Genomic DNA, 17449 nt, shown 5'->3' on the forward strand with positions numbered 1-17449 from the left:
AGAAGGAAAGGAGGAAAGAAGGAAAGAATGAAGGAAGGGAAAAGGGAGGAAGGAAGGAAGGAAGGAAGGGAGGAAAGAAGGAAGGAAGGAAAGAAGGGAAAAAAGAAAGAAGGAAAGGAAAAAAGAAGGAAAGAAGGAAGGAAGGGAAAAAAGAAGGTAGGAAGGAAGGAAGGAAGGAAGGAAGGAAGGAAGGAAGGAAGGGAGGAAAGAAGGAAGGAAGGAAAGAAGGGAAAAAAGAAGGTAGGAAGGAAGGGAGGAAAGAAGGAAGGAAGGAAAGAAGGGAAAAAAGAAAGAAGGAAAGGAAAAAAGAAGGAAAGAAGGAAGGAAGGGAAAAAAGAAGGTAGGAAGGAAGGAAGGAAGGAAGGAAGGAAGGAAGGAAGGAAGGAAGGAAGGAAGGAAGGAAGGAAGGAAGGAAGAAGGAAGGAAGGAAAGAAGGGAAAAAAGAAGGAAGGAAGGAAGGAAGGAAGGAAGGAAGGAAGGAAGGAAGGAAGGAAGGAAGGGAAAAAAGAAGGAAGGAAGGAAGGAAGGAAGGAAGGAAGGAAGGAAGGAAGGAAGGAAGGAAGGAAGGAAGGAAGGAAGGAAGGAAAGAGCAGGAGGAAGGAAGGAAGGAAGGAAGGAAGGAAGGAAGGAAGGAAGGAAGGAAGGAAGGAAGGAAGGAAGGAAGGAAGGAAGGAAGGAAGGAAGGAAGGAAGGAAGGAAGGAAGGAAGGAAGGAAGGAAGGAAGGAAGGAAGGAAGGAAGGAACAGGAGAATTAGGTCGTTTTGACCCAAAGACGGTACGAGGGTTAAACACTTTTGAAGGAAACCGAGAAGCAGAAAAAGTCATCTTTCACTTTTAAACATCACAAAATCAACGCCAGGCCACCTCATCTCCTTCACACAATACACAGTTTAACATTAACAACGGGTCAACATGAGGAAAATTAAGTTAAAATGTTCTGAGCTGGAAGGACTGACAGATGAAAAGAAAAAGAAACACAACAGGTAAATGTAATAAAAAATTGCATAACTCACAGAGAATAAGGCAGAGAGACGTGAACGCCATTGTGTTCATACGCAGTTTTGTAGTTGGTAAAGGTCAAAACAGCACCTACATATGCAGGAAATTCAAAAACAAAACCAGAAACTAAAATGAAATACGCAGCTCAATCACTGATCTGAAGAAAACTTTGGCAAACTCTCATTCAGAGACTTCGTCAAAAGAAAAGTCTAAGCATAGAGAAAGTCCTACTTCCTGTAACTGGAAACCTTGTCATCTTCTGAGGAAAGCTCAGAATAGCATGCCAACATCTGTGAGCACATAACACCACATCGGTTAAGATTGTGAGTTTTTGCAGTGATCCATGTTACTTATCCTGTGAAGGACAGAGTCATATTGATAAGTTCAGAAAAGTGTTTTTTATTGTTGTGTTTTGATGTATTTGATGTAAGCCCAGTGGATATTTAAAGCTTACAGAAGGCTGCATTTAACTGCTGCTATGTCATTCCTGCAGTATTTCTGCAGCTGTTTTGGTCACTGCTATTATTTGTAATATATTATATTATTTGTAATCAGCACAGATTATCTGTCCCCATATGATAAAATCCACCATCCCCCCTGATTCTTTTTTACAACTCCAGTACTGGTTGATGTAAAGCACTTGAATTGTGTTATACAAATAAACTTGCCTTACTTAACGTATAAATGCCACATCGTATGGATGCCTTTTTTTTCACGTCTGTAAAATATGAAATGCAGGTGAAAGGAAGTCCCAACCTTTGGACTCAGGGCCAGGTGCAGCAGCGTTTCCAGATCGACGTCCGGAGAATGGAGGAGCTGTTTTGTCAGGACCAGCGTCAGTCCCAGGCCAAGGCGACCAGAGGAGGGAAGACCCGGGGGTCGTTCAGAGACGCCAGAGAGGAGGTGTGTTTGTGACGCCAGAGAGGAGGTGTGTTTGTGACGCCAGAGAGGAGGTGTGTTTGTGACGCCAGAGAGGAGGTGTGTTTGTGACGCCAGAGAGGAGGTGTGTTTGAGACGCCAGAGAGGAGGGTGTGTTTGTGACGCCAGAGAGGAGGTGTGTTTGAGATGCAGGTTGGCCAGAGAGGAGGTGTGTTTGTGACGCCAGAGAGGAGGTGTGTTTGAGACGCCAGAGAGGAGGTGTGTTTGAGATGCCAGAGAGGAGGTGTGTTTGTGACGCCAGAGAGGAGGTGTGTTTGAGACGCCAGAGAGGAGGTGTGTTTGTGACGCCAGAGAGGAGGTGTGTTTGTGACGCCAGAGAGGAGGTGTGTTTGTGACGCCAGAGAGGAGGTGGTGTTTTGTGACGCCAGAGAGGAGGTGTGTTTGTGACGCCAGAGAGGAGGTGTGTTTGTGACGCCAGAGAGGAGGTGTGTTTGTGACGCCAGAGAGGAGGTGTGTTTGTGATGCCAGAGAGGAGGTGTGTTTGAGACGCCAGAGAGGAGGTGTGTTTGTGACGCCAGAGAGGAGGTGTGTGTGTGATGCAGGTTGGCCAGAGAGGAGGTGTGTTTTGTGACGCCAGAGAGGAGGTGTGTTTGTGACGCCAGAGAGGAGGTGTGTTTGTGACGCCAGAGAGGAGGTGTGTTTGAGACGCCAGAGAGGAGGTGTGTGTGTGACGCCAGAGAGGAGGTGTGTTTGTGACGCCAGAGAGGAGGTGTGTTTGAGACGCCAGAGAGGAGGTGTGTTTGAGACGCCAGAGAGGAGGTGTGTTTGTGACGCCAGAGAGGAGGTGTGTTTGAGATGCAGGTTGGCCAGAGAGGAGGTGTGTTTGTGACGCCAGAGAGGAGGTGTGTTTGTGACGCCAGAGAGGACGTGTGTTTGTGATGCAGGTTGGCCAGAGAGGAGGTGTGTTTGAGACGCCAGAGAGGAGGTGTGTTTGAGATGCAGGTTGGCCAGAGAGGAGGTGTGTTTGTGACGCCAGAGAGGAGGTGTGTTTGTGACGCCAGAGAGGAGTTGTGTTTGTGACGCCAGAGAGGAGGTGTGTTTTAGATGCAGGTTGGCCAGAGAGGAGGTGTGTTTGAGACGCCAGAGAGGAGGTGTGTTTGTGACGCCAGAGAGGACGTGTGTTTGAGACGCCAGAGAGGAGGTGTGTTTGTGATGCCAGAGAGGAGGTGTGTTTGAGACGCCAGAGAGGAGGTGTGTTTGTGATGCCAGAGAGGAGGTGTGTTTGAGACGCCAGAGAGGAGGTGTGTTTGTCACGCCAGAGAGGAGGTGTGTTTGTGATGCAGGTTGGCCAGAGAGGAGGTGTGTTTGAGATGCCAGAGAGGAGGTGTGTTTGAGACGCCAGAGAGGAGGTGTGTTTGTGACGCCAGAGAGGAGTTGTGTTTGAGACGCCAGAGAGGAGGTGTGTTTGTGACGCCAGAGAGGAGGTGTGTTTGTGACGCCAGAGAGGAGGTGTGTTTGTGACGCCAGAGAGGAGGTGTGTTTGTGACGCCAGAGAGGAGGTGTGTTTGTGACGCCAGAGAGGAGGTGTGTTTGTGACGCCAGAGAGGAGGTGTGTTTGAGACGCCAGAGAGGAGGTGTGTTTGAGACGCCAGAGAGGAGGTGTGTTTGTGACGCCAGAGAGGAGGTGTGTTTGTGATGCAGGTTGGCCAGAGAGGAGGTGTGTTTGAGATGCAGGTTGGCCAGAGAGGAGGTGTGTTTGTGACGCCAGAGAGGAGGTGTGTGTGTGACGCCAGAGAGGAGGTGTGTTTGAGACGCCAGAGAGGAGGTGTGTTTGTGACGCCAGAGAGGAGGTGTGTTTGTGACGCCAGCGAGGAGGTGTGTTTGTGACGCCAGAGAGGAGGTGTGTTTGAGACGCCAGAGAGGAGGTGTGTTTGTGACGCCAGAGAGGAGGTGTGTTTGTGACGCCAGAGAGGAGGTGTGTTTGTGACGCCAGAGAGGAGGTGTGTTTGAGATGCCAGAGAGGAGGTGTGTTTGTGACGCCAGAGAGGAGGTGTGTTTGTGATGCCAGAGAGGAGGTGTGTTTGTGACGCCAGAGAGGAGGTGTGTTTGAGATGCCAGAGAGGAGGTGTGTTTGTGACGCCAGAGAGGAGGTGTGTTTGTGATGCCAGAGAGGAGGTGTGTTTGAGACGCCAGAGAGGAGGTGTGTTTGTGACGCCAGAGAGGAGGTGTGTTTGAGATGCAGGTTGGCCAGAGAGGAGGTGTGTTTGTGACGCCAGAGAGGAGGTGTGTTTGTGACGCCAGAGAGGAGGTGTGTTTGTGATGCCAGAGAGGAGGTGTGTTTGTGACGCCAGAGAGGAGGTGTGTTTGTGACGCCAGAGAGGAGGTGTGTTTGTGACGCCAGAGAGGAGGTGTGTTTGAGACGCCAGAGAGGAGGTGTGTTTGTGACGCCAGAGAGGAGGTGTGTTTGTGACACCAGAGAGGAGGTGTGTTTGAGATGCAGGTTGGTCAGAGAGGAGGTGTGTTTGTGACGCCAGAGAGGAGGTGTGTGTGTGACGCCAGAGAGGAGGTGTGTTTGAGACGCCAGAGAGGAGGTGTGTTTGAGACGCCAGAGAGGAGGTGTGTTTGAGACGCCAGAGAGGAGGTGTTTGTGACGCCAGAGAGGAGGTGTGTTTGAGATGCAGGTTGGCCAGAGAGGAGGTGTGTTTGAGATGCAGGTTGGCCAGAGGGGAGGTGTGTTTGAGATGCAGGTTGGCCAGAGAGGAGGTGTGTTTGAGATGCAGGTTTAATCGTTCAGAGAGGAGGTGTGTTTGAGACGCCAGAGAGGAGGTGTGTTTGTGTTGCAGGTTGGCCAGAGAGGAGGTGTGTTTGTGACGCCAGAGAGGAGGTGTGTTTGTGACGCCAGAGAGGAGGTGTGTTTGTGACGCCAGAGAGGAGGTGTGTTTGTGACGCCAGGGAGGAGGTGTGTTTGAGACGCCAGAGAGGAGGTGTGTTTGTGATGCAGCTTGGCCAGAGAGGAGGTGTGTTTGAGACGCCAGAGAGGAGGTGTGTTTGTGATGCCAGAGAGGAGGTGTGTTTGTGACGGCAGAGAGGAGGTGTGTTTGTGACGCCAGAGAGGAGGTGTGTTTGAGATGCCAGAGAGGAGGTGTGTTTGTGACGCCAGAGAGGAGGTGTGTTTGTGATGCCAGAGAGGAGGTGTGTTTGTGACGCCAGAGAGGAGGTGTGTTTGAGATGCCAGAGAGGAGGTGTGTTTGTGACGCCAGAGAGGAGGTGTGTTTGTGATGCCAGAGAGGAGGTGTGTTTGAGACGCCAGAGAGGAGGTGTGTTTGTGACGCCAGAGAGGAGGTGTGTTTGAGATGCAGGTTGGCCAGAGAGGAGGTGTGTTTGTGACGCCAGAGAGGAGGTGTGTTTGTGACGCCAGAGAGGAGGTGTGTTTGTGATGCCAGAGAGGAGGTGTGTTTGTGACGCCAGAGAGGAGGTGTGTTTGTGACGCCAGAGAGGAGGTGTGTTTGTGACGCCAGAGAGGAGGTGTGTTTGAGACGCCAGAGAGGAGGTGTGTTTGTGACGCCAGAGAGGAGGTGTGTTTGTGACGCCAGAGAGGAGGTGTGTTTGTGACGCCAGAGAGGAGGTGTGTTTGTGACGCCAGAGAGGAGGTGTGTTTGAGACGCCAGAGAGGAGGTGTGTTTGTGACGCCAGAGAGGAGGTGTGTTTGTGACGCCAGAGAGGAGGTGTGTTTGTGACGCCAGAGAGGAGGTGTGTTTGAGATGAGGCCAGAGAGGAGGTGTGTTTGTGACGCCAGAGAGGAGGTGTGTTTGAGACGCCAGAGAGGAGGTGTGTTTGTGACGCCAGAGAGGAGGTGTGTTTGTGACGCCAGAGAGGAGGTGTGTTTGAGACGCCAGAGAGGAGGTGTGTTTGAGACGCCAGAGAGGAGGTGTGTTTGAGACGCCAGAGAGGAGGTGTGTTTGTGACGCCAGAGAGGAGGTGTGTTTGTGACGCCAGAGAGGAGGAGTGTTTGTGATACAGGTTGGCCAGAGAGGAGGTGTGTGTGTGAGACGCCAGAGAGGAGGTGTGTTTGAGATGCAGGTTGGCCAGAGAGGAGGTGTGTTTGTGACGCCAGAGAGGAGGTGTGTTTGAGACGCCAGAGAGGAGGTGTGTTTGGGATGCAGGTTGGCCAGAGAGGAGGTGTGTTTGTGACGCCAGAGAGGAGGTGTGTTTGAGACGCCAGAGAGGAGGTGTGTTTGAGATGCAGGTTGGCCAGAGAGGAGGTGTGTGTGTGAGACGCCAGAGAGGAGGTGTGTTTGAGACGCCAGAGAGGAGGTGTGTTTGGGACGCCAGAGAGGAGGTGTGTTTGGGACGCCAGAGAGGAGGTGTGTTTGTGACGCCACAGAGGAGGTGTGTTTGGGACGCCAGAGAGGAGGTGTGTTTGGGACGCCAGAGAGGAGGTGTGTTTGTGACGCCAGAGAGGAGGTGTGTTTGTGACGCCAGAGAGGAGGTGTGTTTGTGACGCCACAGAGGAGGTGTGTTTGAGATGCAGGTTGGCCAGAGAGGAGGTGTGTTTGAGATGCAGGTTGGCCAGGGAGGAGGTGTGTTTGTGACGCCAGGGAGGAGGCGTGTTTGAGATGCAGGTTGGCCAGAGAGGAGGTGTGTTTGTGACGCCAGAGAGGAGGTGTGTTTGTGACGCCAGAGAGGAGGTGTGTTTGAGACGCCAGAGAGGAGGTGTGTTTGTGACGCCAGAGAGGAGGTGTGTTTGAGACGCCAGAGAGGAGGTGTGTTTGTGACGCCAGAGAGGAGGTGTGTTTGTGACGCCAGAGAGGAGGTGTGTTTGTGACGCCAGAGAGGAGGTGTGTTTGAGACGCCAGAGAGGAGGTGTGTTTGTGACGCCAGAGAGGAGGTGTGTTTGTGACGCCAGAGAGGAGGTGTGTTTGAGATGCAGGTTGGCCAGAGAGGAGGTGTGTTTGTGACGCCAGAGAGGAGGTGTGTTTGTGTTGCAGGTTGGCCAGAGAGGAGGTGTGTTTGAGATGCAGGTTGGCCAGAGAGGAGGTGTGTTTGTGACGCCAGAGAGGAGGTGTGTTTGTGACGCCAGAGAGGAGGTGTGTTTGAGACGCCAGAGAGGAGGTGTGTTTGAGATGCAGGTTTAATCGTTCAGAAAGGAGGTGTGTTTGTGACACCAGAGAGGAGGTGTGTTTGAGATGCAGGTTGGTTTGTTCAGAGAGGAGGTGTGTTTGAGATGCAGGTTGGCCAGGGAGGAGGTGTGTTTGAGATGCAGGTTGGCGTGTGCTGCTGTTTGCTGAAGGCGCGGTGGCTGCGGGCGGTTTCCAGTCGAGCTGTGACCTTTGACCCGCATCTCGTTTTTTTGCAGGTTTCCATTCTAGACACGAAGCGGGGGATGAACGTTGGGATTTTCCTCAAACAGTTCAAGAGGTAAATCCTGATTTTAGACTCCAAAGGACTGCCCAGTCCTTTGGTTGTAGATGACAAAGTCTGTGACATTTTTCTTAAGAACCAGGGCTGGGGATCGATTCAAATGTCAAGAATCGATTCGATTCCGATTCTTAAGATTCAGAATCGATTATCAAGATTTGATCCGTTTCGATTTTGATATATCGATTTTGGTTAGTGTTATTAAAACAGTTTTTTCAGCTGTTGCATGAATGATATGACTGTAGTTCTGCAACATATTAATACTAGTATTATATTGAGATTAAACAGCAAGAATTGGCAGCTAATGATGCTGTAAGGACCAATCAGCTCCCAGAATGCTGATACATAATATAAACTTTATTTGCAGACACTGGGTCCAGAATACAAAACAAGATACACAGACATTAAACACAAAGAGAAAGAGATTCACTTGTACCATTTAAATAAGTTAAAAACATACAAACATTCCCTTGTGCTATTCAAATTAGCTAAAAACATACAAACATTTCCTCCAGTGTTTCCAGAAACAGGAGGAGAACCTTGTATCGCTCTGTGTCGTCTCTGTTAAGGCCGTAATTAAAGCATTCTTCAGTCCTTCAGTCTACACATAAATCTAAACATAAAACTCCTCAATACAGCATGGAAAGTGGGAACATCACTGGTCACAAACATTTCACTTGCACTTGTCCATCTAGTGAGTTTTAGAAACATTCTAAAAGCATCGTTGTATGCCACCTGTAGTTTTTTCATTTTAGCACTGGTATAATGGCAGCACAAGTGAGCGGTGTAAAGCGGAGTGCAATATGTTTTAAACAGTGCTGTTTTAACATTATCCGTACACATGTGAAACTTACGTGCAGCATATTGGCTTGGTCATATAGTTTACAGCACTGACGCTGCAAATCATCATCGTCACTGAAATCATCCCTGATTATGTGGCCCAGGTATTTAAACTTCTTTACAACCTCTAATACTTCTCCTGCCAAAGAAAAAGAGGGAAAGGTATAAGCTTCAGATCGTCCTTTGTTTTGCAGATCATAACAACACTCTTTTTAGAATTGAACAATATATCAAAAGAAAAACCATATTTGGTCCAGACCCGTAGTAGCTGCTGAAGGCCAGCACTGTATGGAGACAGCACAACTAGATCATCCCGGTAGATCATATGATTGATAAGGATGTCTCCCACCATGCAACCTGTTTTACACTCATTGAGCTGTTTGGATAAATCATCCATGTATAAATTAAATAATAAAGGCAATAAAATCCCCCCCTGGCACACGCCATTGGACACCAGAAAGGGTGTGGATGTTCTCCTTCCCCACCTAACATAGAAACATCGTGGGGCAGAATTACCAAACAGATCCAGAGCAGCAAACAGAGACGGATGAAATCGGTTTTATTTTTTTCCACATTCCGTTTTTATTTTTTCCATTTTCACGCTATTTTGGTTTTTAATTTTTGAGAATTTTGTTTTTAGCATTTTATTCAAATGTAACCCCAAGACAGTATATAAAGTAATGAAATATAGACAATTTATGCAATTATAACTGAAAACTTTTCATGTTTTCATACCTTTAAACATATTTAAAGACAAAAACATGTTATTCTTGTGTCCAACGAAACTTTCTTTTTTTGTGCATAAACAAAAAATACCAAAAGTTGTAATGATGAAAAAAAAATCGACCTTTAGACATAGGAATCGATTTTTAGGAATTAATATGAGAATCGATTTAGAATCGGAAAATCGTTTTTTTATACACAGGCCTAATTAGAACGGCAGCAGAGACGATCAGAGCATGTTAGTGCCGTCTGCACTCGTGTTCCTGCTGGTACGAATCAAAAGAGACTCTGCTGATCAGTTTGCACATCCTTCTCTCAGTCTGTCAGGGAGGGCGATGGCGCGTGTGTCTGCGATAGCGTGATGTGTCTTCTCACCCTCATCCCGAGGTGTTGTGGGTAAAAACAGATGCGGCGCTACCGCCGTGTTATGCGGGAATGCAGACAGGATGGATGTTGAAAGCCGTGCATGATCTCCGTTTGTGTGAGACGCCTCCAAAGACACACGAGCTGTGGAAAAAAAGAAGTGCAACGAGAGGTCAAAGACACAACGTTCCTGCCAAGAGAACAAACATTAGCACTAAGACGCACAAATACGACCACAGAGAAATAAAAGATACTCTGACACGGTAGCAGAATCACAAGAGGGATTTGATATTGATTTGAAGATTTTATTTTGAACATGCATGTTAAAAAAAAATACAAAAACGTAAAAAAAAAAAAAAAATACAAATATATATATATATATATATATATATATATATATATATACATTGCTTTTTTTACAAAAAAGTAAAAAAAAAAATACAAATATATATATATATAATATATATATATTTATATATATTATATATATATATATTTGTTTTTTTTTGTTTTTTTTTACTTTTTTACATTATCATTACTTAGCTATAATACTACAAAATAATAGAGAACAATAGACAGCAATGGTATAAGAATATACTTAATTAGAGTAGATATGCTATATATACTGGTTCATATATTTACCTCCAATTATATACATAAAAATAAGTATAAATCTATATATAAACATATCTACATATAACTATAAATCAATATATACTAATAGAGCTATAAATATATAAATACTGTACGTATAATATAACTCAATATATCTAAGTACATACCTACATATAACATATCTATATCCATAATATACATCTATATATCTACATATATTAATAAATGTTCATATCTACATGTTTATTCACATCTGTATTTTGAATAGAATGTTTCTTTGTATCTTTTTTTAAATAGTGATATGTTTCGACTTTGTTTTAGCTCCAAGTTCAGGCTGTTCCACAGTTTCATCCGCAGGTCGACATATATAATATATAATATATAATAATAATATACATATATAATACAGAAACTCTTCAGTGTTTGTGTGTCTGTTGAGAACTTTAAAATGAAACTGCTCCCTGAGGTTGTTCCTCTCTCTCTTCACACAATCTGGGGAAATGACTAAAATAACTTTTAGTTAATGAACCAGCGACACCGGATCAGGAGGAGACGTCAAGCGATCACAGACCGACTGGGAATCCAAGCAGAAGCACAAAAACACAAATCAGAAAAACGTGCAACATGAGGAGAAACAGACACAGCTATGTGCAAAAACACCATCATTTTTAAAAGGAGGCAGAACAATTACTGAAACAGGACAAGATGAGGGCAGAGCGAGTCATAAAGGGTTTGAAAGAGAAGAAAGAAGAAAAGTTAAAGAAACAAAATGACCACAAAGGCAGGGCCGAAAATCCCGGGGGGGACAGGGCGGGCAAGTCCCTCCCATTAGTAAAGCTGTCCCCCCCTAGAATAATTTGAGACAGAATTAATAATTTTGGAACAATGCAGTAGTATTTAGTAGTGATGCACCAAAATGAACATTTGTGGCCGAAACCGAAATCGAAAATAATAATAAACAGTAAAATCTCATTACACTTAAAACAAGAGTCATCACTGGAAAAAAACAACGATTTTCACCTGTTTTAAGTACATTTTCACCTAAAATAATTTGAAAAATCTGCCAGTGGGACAAGATTTATCTTCTCATTACAAGCAATAAAATATTGTTCCACTGGCAGATTTATTTACTTATTTCAAGTGAAAATCTACTTGAAACAGGTGAAAATTGTTGTTTTTTTCCAGTGATGAGTCTTGTTTTAAGTGTAATGAGATTTTGAGAAAAAAGTCGGAATTTTTGAGAAAAAAGTCAAAATTTTGAGAAAAAAGTTGAAATTTTGAGAAAAAAAAGTCAAAATCTTGAGAAAAAATTTTGGGATGAAAATTGTTGTTTTTTTCCAGTGATGAGTCTTGTTTTAAGTGTAATGAGATTTTTTTTTAACTAAAAATGAGACATTTTAACTAGAAATAAGACAGATATTCTTGTACAGATTGTGGGTTTTTGTATCAGTGTATTATGTCAGATGTGTGTATTATTGCACCTTCCACTTAATACCATTGTTTTGTATTGCTCTAAGAAAGCTCTTCTGCCTGTTTGCGAGATAGAGTTGAAAATGTCAAAATGCTGTATTAAAGGAAGGCTAAAACTTTTATTCCTTGTCCCCCCTGGATTGATTCTCTAAAATTTTACTGTTTATTGTCCCCCCCAACTATGAAACAGGATTTTCGCCCCTGCACAAAGGGATGTAACTTTGATAAGAGAAAGCTGCAACATGACTACAATAAAACTAAATGACTAAAAAGGAATGCAACATGGCAACAAAGAGTCAAGCATTGGAATAAACTTGTGTGGAGCCAGAGTAAAAACAAACACCTGAGGCGGTGACAGCATGTCCAGACTGTGCTTACCAAACACGGCGGGACATGCAGGCTGGAGGGAATACAGGAAATGTTGTCAGACATGTCCAAGGTTTAGCCGGTTCACCTGTACCTTTTGTTGCTGCTGCAGGCGTCATGTCGAGGGACGTTCAGGTACATAGTTGGTTGTAATGTCCGGTTGTAGCCACCAGATGTCACTACATATCCCTCACAAATCAAACTAGCTGTCAAAGTTACTTTACCCTGTTGTCAGTAGTGTGTAAAGGTTGTCTGCGGAGTAACTACTCTACTTTATACTCTAATGCAGCAATCAGCAACCCGCGGCTCTAGCGCCGCCCTAGTGGCTCCTGGAGCTTTTTCAAAAATGTTTGACCTTTTTTTTCCTTTTTTTATAATTTTTTTTTCTTTTTTTGTCCTTTGTTTTCTCTTTTTTTTCTCTTTATTTTCTTTTTTCTTCTTTTTTTCCTTTTTTCTCTTTTTTTCTTCCTTTTTCCTTTCCTTTTTAATCTCAACATTTCGACTTTTTTCTCGACATTTCGACTTTTTTCTCAACATTTCGATTTTTTTAACTAAATTTCGACTATTTCCTCGACATTTAGACTTTTTTCTTCTTTTTTTCCTTTTTTTCTCTTTTTTTCTTCATTTTTCCTTTCCTTTTTAATCTCAACATTTCAACTTTTTTCTCAAAATTTTGACTTTTTGCTCGACATTTCGACTTTTTTCTCAACATTTCAATTTTTTTCACGAAATTTTGACTTTTTTTTCGACATTTTGACTTTTTTCTCGTCATTTTGACTATTTCCTCGACATTTCGATTTTTTTTCCTCAACATTTCGCCTTTTTTCTCGAAATTTCGCCTTTTTTCTCGACATTTCGCCTTTTTTCTCAAAATTTTGACTTTTTTCTCAACATTTCAACTTTTTTCTCAAAATTTTGACTTTTTTCTCAACATTTCAACTTTTTTCTCAACATTTCGCCTTTTTTCTCTTTTTTTTGCGGCTCCAGACATATTTGTTTTTTGTGTTTTTGGTCCAATATGGCTCTTTCAACATTTTGGGTTGCGACCCCTGCTTTCATGGCACTTTTTCCACTAGCACCTACTCAACTATACTCAACTCAACTTGGCCTGGTTTCTTTTCCATAACTATTCAGCACCTGGTTCAGAAGTAGGAGGTTGGAGTGAAGCTGCTGTGACGTATTTGATTGTGTGATCTAAAGGAAGAAGACAACAACAGTAAAGATGTAGAACCTGGAGGAGATGATAGATGTGCTGCTGGGTCTGTGGCTTGTGTTTGATATCAAGTTAAAAAATGAGAGAGAGAGAGAAGCTTCAAGCCGACCAGCCCCCTTAATCGCAGTGGGCAAAAATGGCTGCAACTAGTGGGGGAAACTCTGGAAAAGACGGGATAACAGCCGATTATGGGCTTAAATTAAAGACAGTTACCCCAAGAACCAGTGGTCCATGGACATTAATATTTGGTACAGTTACCAAGAACCAGTGGTCCATGGACATTAATATTTGGTACAGTTACCAAGAACCAGTGGTCCATGGACATTAATATTTGGTACAGTTACCAAGAACCAGTGGTCCATGGACATTAATATTTGGTACAGTTACCAAGAACCAGTGGTCCATGGACATTAATATTTGGTACAGTTACCAAGAACCAGTGGTCCATGGACATTAATATTTGGTACAGTTACCAAGAACCAGTGGTCCATGGACATTAATATTTGGTACAGTTACCAAGAACCAGTGGTCCATGGACATTAATATTTGGTACAGTTACACCAAGAACCAGCGGTCCATGGACATTAATATTTGGTACAGTTACCAAGAACCAGTGGTCCATGGACATTAATATTTGGTACAGTTACCAAGAACCAGTGGTCCATGGACATTAATATTTGGTACAGTTACCAAGAACCAGTGGTCCATGGACATTAATATTTGGTACAGTTACCAAGAACCAGTGGTCCATGGACATTAATATTTGGTACAGTTACCAAGAACCAGTGGTCCATGGACATTAATATTTGGTACAGTTACCAAGAACCAGTGGTCCATGGACATTAATATTTGGTACAGTTACCAAGAACCAGTGGTCCATGGACATTCATATTTGGTACAGTTACCCCAAGAACCAGTGGTCCATGGACATTAATATTTGGTACAGTTACCCCAAGAACCAGTGGTCCATGGACATTAATATTTGGCCACAAATCCAGTTTCCTGATATTTAAATGTACTTAATTTCTACACCGGGGAAATACACGAAGCAAAACTTGAAGGCAACAGTCTTGACGCTTGGTCCGACTTCAAGGCAGGATTTGTTGTAGAAATTAAAGTGATGAGGACACAGAACTTTATGATTTGACCGTTTAACGTTAGCTGCCCAAAAATCCAACATTACCAGATACAAAATGGGGTGGGTGATTCGCTGTGGCGACCCCTGAAGTGAAAGGAAAAGAAGTGGTCGCTCCCGAACACGGAATCTGGTATTTTATTATGATGATGTGTCCTTTAAAGCTCATCAGCACATGTATATGTGTGTGTATTTTCTTTTTTCATTACTTCTAACACTTTTCCCTGCAGGTCCAATCAGACGATGGTGGATGATATTCGCCATGGCAACAGTGAGTCCTTTGGGGCGGAGCCTCTGCGAGAGCTGCTGAAGCTGCTGCCAGAGACAGACGAGGTGACGAGTCCGGGAGACGTGAGACTTCCTCACGCTCACGTGCTGTTACTTTAACACCCCGCTTCGTGTCTTTGACCCTCTGAAGGTGAGGAAGCTGAATGCATACGGAGACGACGTGTCCAAGCTCCCGCTGGCCGATTCCTTCATGCACCTGCTGATCCAGGTGCCCAGGTGAGAGGCCTCACCTGAGCTCAGCAGCCGTATACAGAGACCAGAGACCAGGGGCCTCATGTACAGATAGGTTGGTGCACAAAAAACGTGCGTACGCCACTTCCTACGCTCACGGTCTGATAGCGATGGGAATTGATAAGATTTTTCCCATTCCGATTCCATTTTCGATTCTGCTTAACGATTCGATTCTTTATCGATTCTCATTTGGAAAAAAGGAGAAGAAACAATTTTAGTATCAACTTTGTTTTATATCTTTGAAGAAAAAAATATAAGTGAGGTCTTAAGACACCCCCAGCCTTGGGCTCCTCCATGGTGCCAGGGGGTCCCCACACAATTATTTGTAATATAAAATATGTATTTAATATAAAATATGTATTTAATATAAAATAATAAATATTCTTCTGTAGAAATTAACTAAATATAACAAATTATTTTGTGGCAATTGCACAAGAATGTCCAGTAATATGTTCAACACCACAAACTTAGTCACTGATGGTAACATTCATCTATTCTGGCCTGATACTCTTCCCTGCCTTGATGAAAGGAGAATCTAGCGGTAGAAGCTCTTTAACTTCTCCATAGATGAGCTGATGAGCTGCACCTGTGTCAGGAGCTCCGCTGTCCGCCGGAGCGCAGCTCTTCTAAAGCATGAATTATGGTTCCGCGTTAAATCGACGCAGAGCCTACGTCGTAGGGTACGCCGTACGGTGCGCGTACCCTACGCCGTAGGATCTGCGTTGGTGTAACGCAGAGCCATAAATCAGCCTTACCACACGCCGGCTGACTCCGCACTCCCAGCGCATCAGCCAGCAGAGTCCTAACAGTTTCCCCCCTTTGTTGAAATGTCCACATTGCAAGTATTCTCGCCCTGTTGTCATCCTTTTTGGTTAAATGTAACCAAACTTTCGAGAGTTTATGCCGCTTTGTCCCCGTGTTTTCCTGCTGGGCGGGAATGCGCACGTGGCGCAACGTGCTTGGTGACGTCATTCTCGCCCACTGGAATCGATAAGGGAATCGTTTGTGAAAAAGAAAAACGATTCCAAGGAATTGAAACACTGGGAACCGGTTCTCAACAAGACCCGGTTCTCGATTCCCATCCCTACGGTCGGATGTTCAAAAAGTGACTTGAACGTGGAAAGTTGCGGTCCTTCACGCACACATCAAGGCTGGCGTAGACCGGTCTCTCCTCCAGGAACTAGACCGGTCTCTCCTCCGGGAACTAGACCTAGACCGGTCTCTCCTACGGGAACTAGACCGGTCTCTCCTCCGGGAACTAGACCGGTCTCTCTCTCCTCCAGGAACTAGACCGGTCTCTCCTCCGGGACCTGGACCGGTCTCTCCTCCGGGAACTAGACCGGTCTCTCCTCCGGGAACTAGACCGGTCTCTCTCTCCTCCAGGAACTAGACCGGTCTCTCCAGGAACTAGACCGGTCTCTCCTCCGGGACCTGGACCGGTCTCTCCTCCGGGAACTAGACCGGTCTCTCCTCCGGGAACTAGACCGGTCTCTCCTCCAGGAACTAGACCGGTCTCTCCTCCAGGAACTAGACCGGTCTCTCCTCCAGGAACTAGACCGGTCTCTCCTCCGGGAACTAGACCGGTCTCTCCTCCGGGAACTAGACCGGTCTCTCCTTCAGGAACTAGACCGGTCTCTCCTCCAGGAACTAGACCGGTCTCTCCTCCGGGAACTAGACCGGGAACTAGACCGGTCTCTCCTCCAGGAACTAGACCGGTCTCTCCTCCAGGAACTAGACCGGTCTCTCCTCCGGGAACTAGACCGGTCTCTCCTCCAGGAACTAGACCGGTCTCTCCTCCAGGAACTAGACCGGTCTCTCCTCCGGGAACTAGACCGGTCTCTCCTCCAGGAACTAGACCGGGAACTAGACCGGTCTCTCCTCCAGGAACTAGACCGGTCTCTCCTCTGGGAACTAGACCGGTCTCTCCTCCGGGAACTAGACCGGTCTCTCCTCCAGGAACTAGACCGGTCTCTCCTCCGGGAACTAGACCGGGAACTAGACCGGTCTCTCCTCCAGGAACTAGACCGGTCTCTCCTCCAGGAACTAGACCGGTCTCTCCTCCAGGAACTAGACCGGTCTCTCCTCTGGGAACTAGACCGGTCTCTCCTCTGGGAACTAGACCGGTCTCTCCTCCGGGAACTAGACCGGTCTCTCCTCCAGGAACTAGACCGGTCTCTCCTCCGAGAACTAGACCGGGAACTAGACCGGTCTCTCCTCCAGGAACTAGACCGGTCTCTCCTCCGGGAACTAGACCGGTCTCTCCTCTGGGAACTAGACCGGTCTCTCCTCCGGGAACTAGACCGGTCTCTCCTCCGGGAACTAGACCGGTCTCTCCTCCAGGAACTAGACCGGTCTCTCCAGGAACTAGACCGGTCTCTCCTCCGGGAACTAGACCGGTCTCTCCTCCAGGAACTAGACCGGTCTCTCCTCCGGGAACTAGACCGGTCTCTCTCTCCTCCAGGAACTAGACCGGTCTCTCCTCCGGGAACTAGACCGGTCTCTCCTCCGGGAACTAGACCGGTCTCTCCAGGAACTAGACCGGTCTCTCCTCCAGGAACTAGACCGGTCTCTCCTCCGGGAACTAGACCGGTCTCTCCTCCAGGAACTAGACCGGTCTCTCCTCCGGGAACTAGACCGGTCCTCCAGGAACTAGACCGGTCTCTCTCTCCTCCGGGAACTAGACAGGTCTCTCCTCCGGGAACTAGACCGGTCTCTCCTCCAGGAACTAGACCGGTCTCTCCTCCAGGAACTAGACCGGTCTCTCCTCCAGGAACTAGACCGGTCTCTCCTCCAGGAACTAGACCGGTCTCTCCAGGAACTAGACCGGTCTCTCCTCCAGGAACTAGACCGGTCCTCCGGGAACTAGACCGGTCTCTCCTCCGGGAACTAGACCGGTCTCTCCTCCAGGA

General features: G+C 46.0%; 1 protein-coding gene across 1 annotated transcript in view; it reads left to right on the forward strand.

Annotated features, from left to right (window-relative positions):
- The first annotated feature begins 1575 nt into the window (after nt 1-1575).
- The window catches only part of LOC133420645 (FH2 domain-containing protein 1-like), a 39681-nt gene continuing 23807 nt past the window's right edge, over nt 1576-17449 (forward strand). The window contains exons 1-4 of the mRNA XM_061710398.1: nt 1576-1902; nt 7235-7296; nt 14252-14354; nt 14440-14525. Of these exons, the coding sequence (XP_061566382.1) occupies nt 1684-1902; nt 7235-7296; nt 14252-14354; nt 14440-14525 (470 nt within the window). The 5' untranslated portion in view covers nt 1576-1683. The remainder of the gene's footprint in view (nt 1903-7234; nt 7297-14251; nt 14355-14439; nt 14526-17449) is intronic.

This window comes from Cololabis saira, chromosome 20 (genome assembly GCF_033807715.1).
Source record: "Cololabis saira isolate AMF1-May2022 chromosome 20, fColSai1.1, whole genome shotgun sequence".
Taxonomy (NCBI): Eukaryota; Metazoa; Chordata; class Actinopteri; order Beloniformes; family Belonidae; genus Cololabis; species Cololabis saira.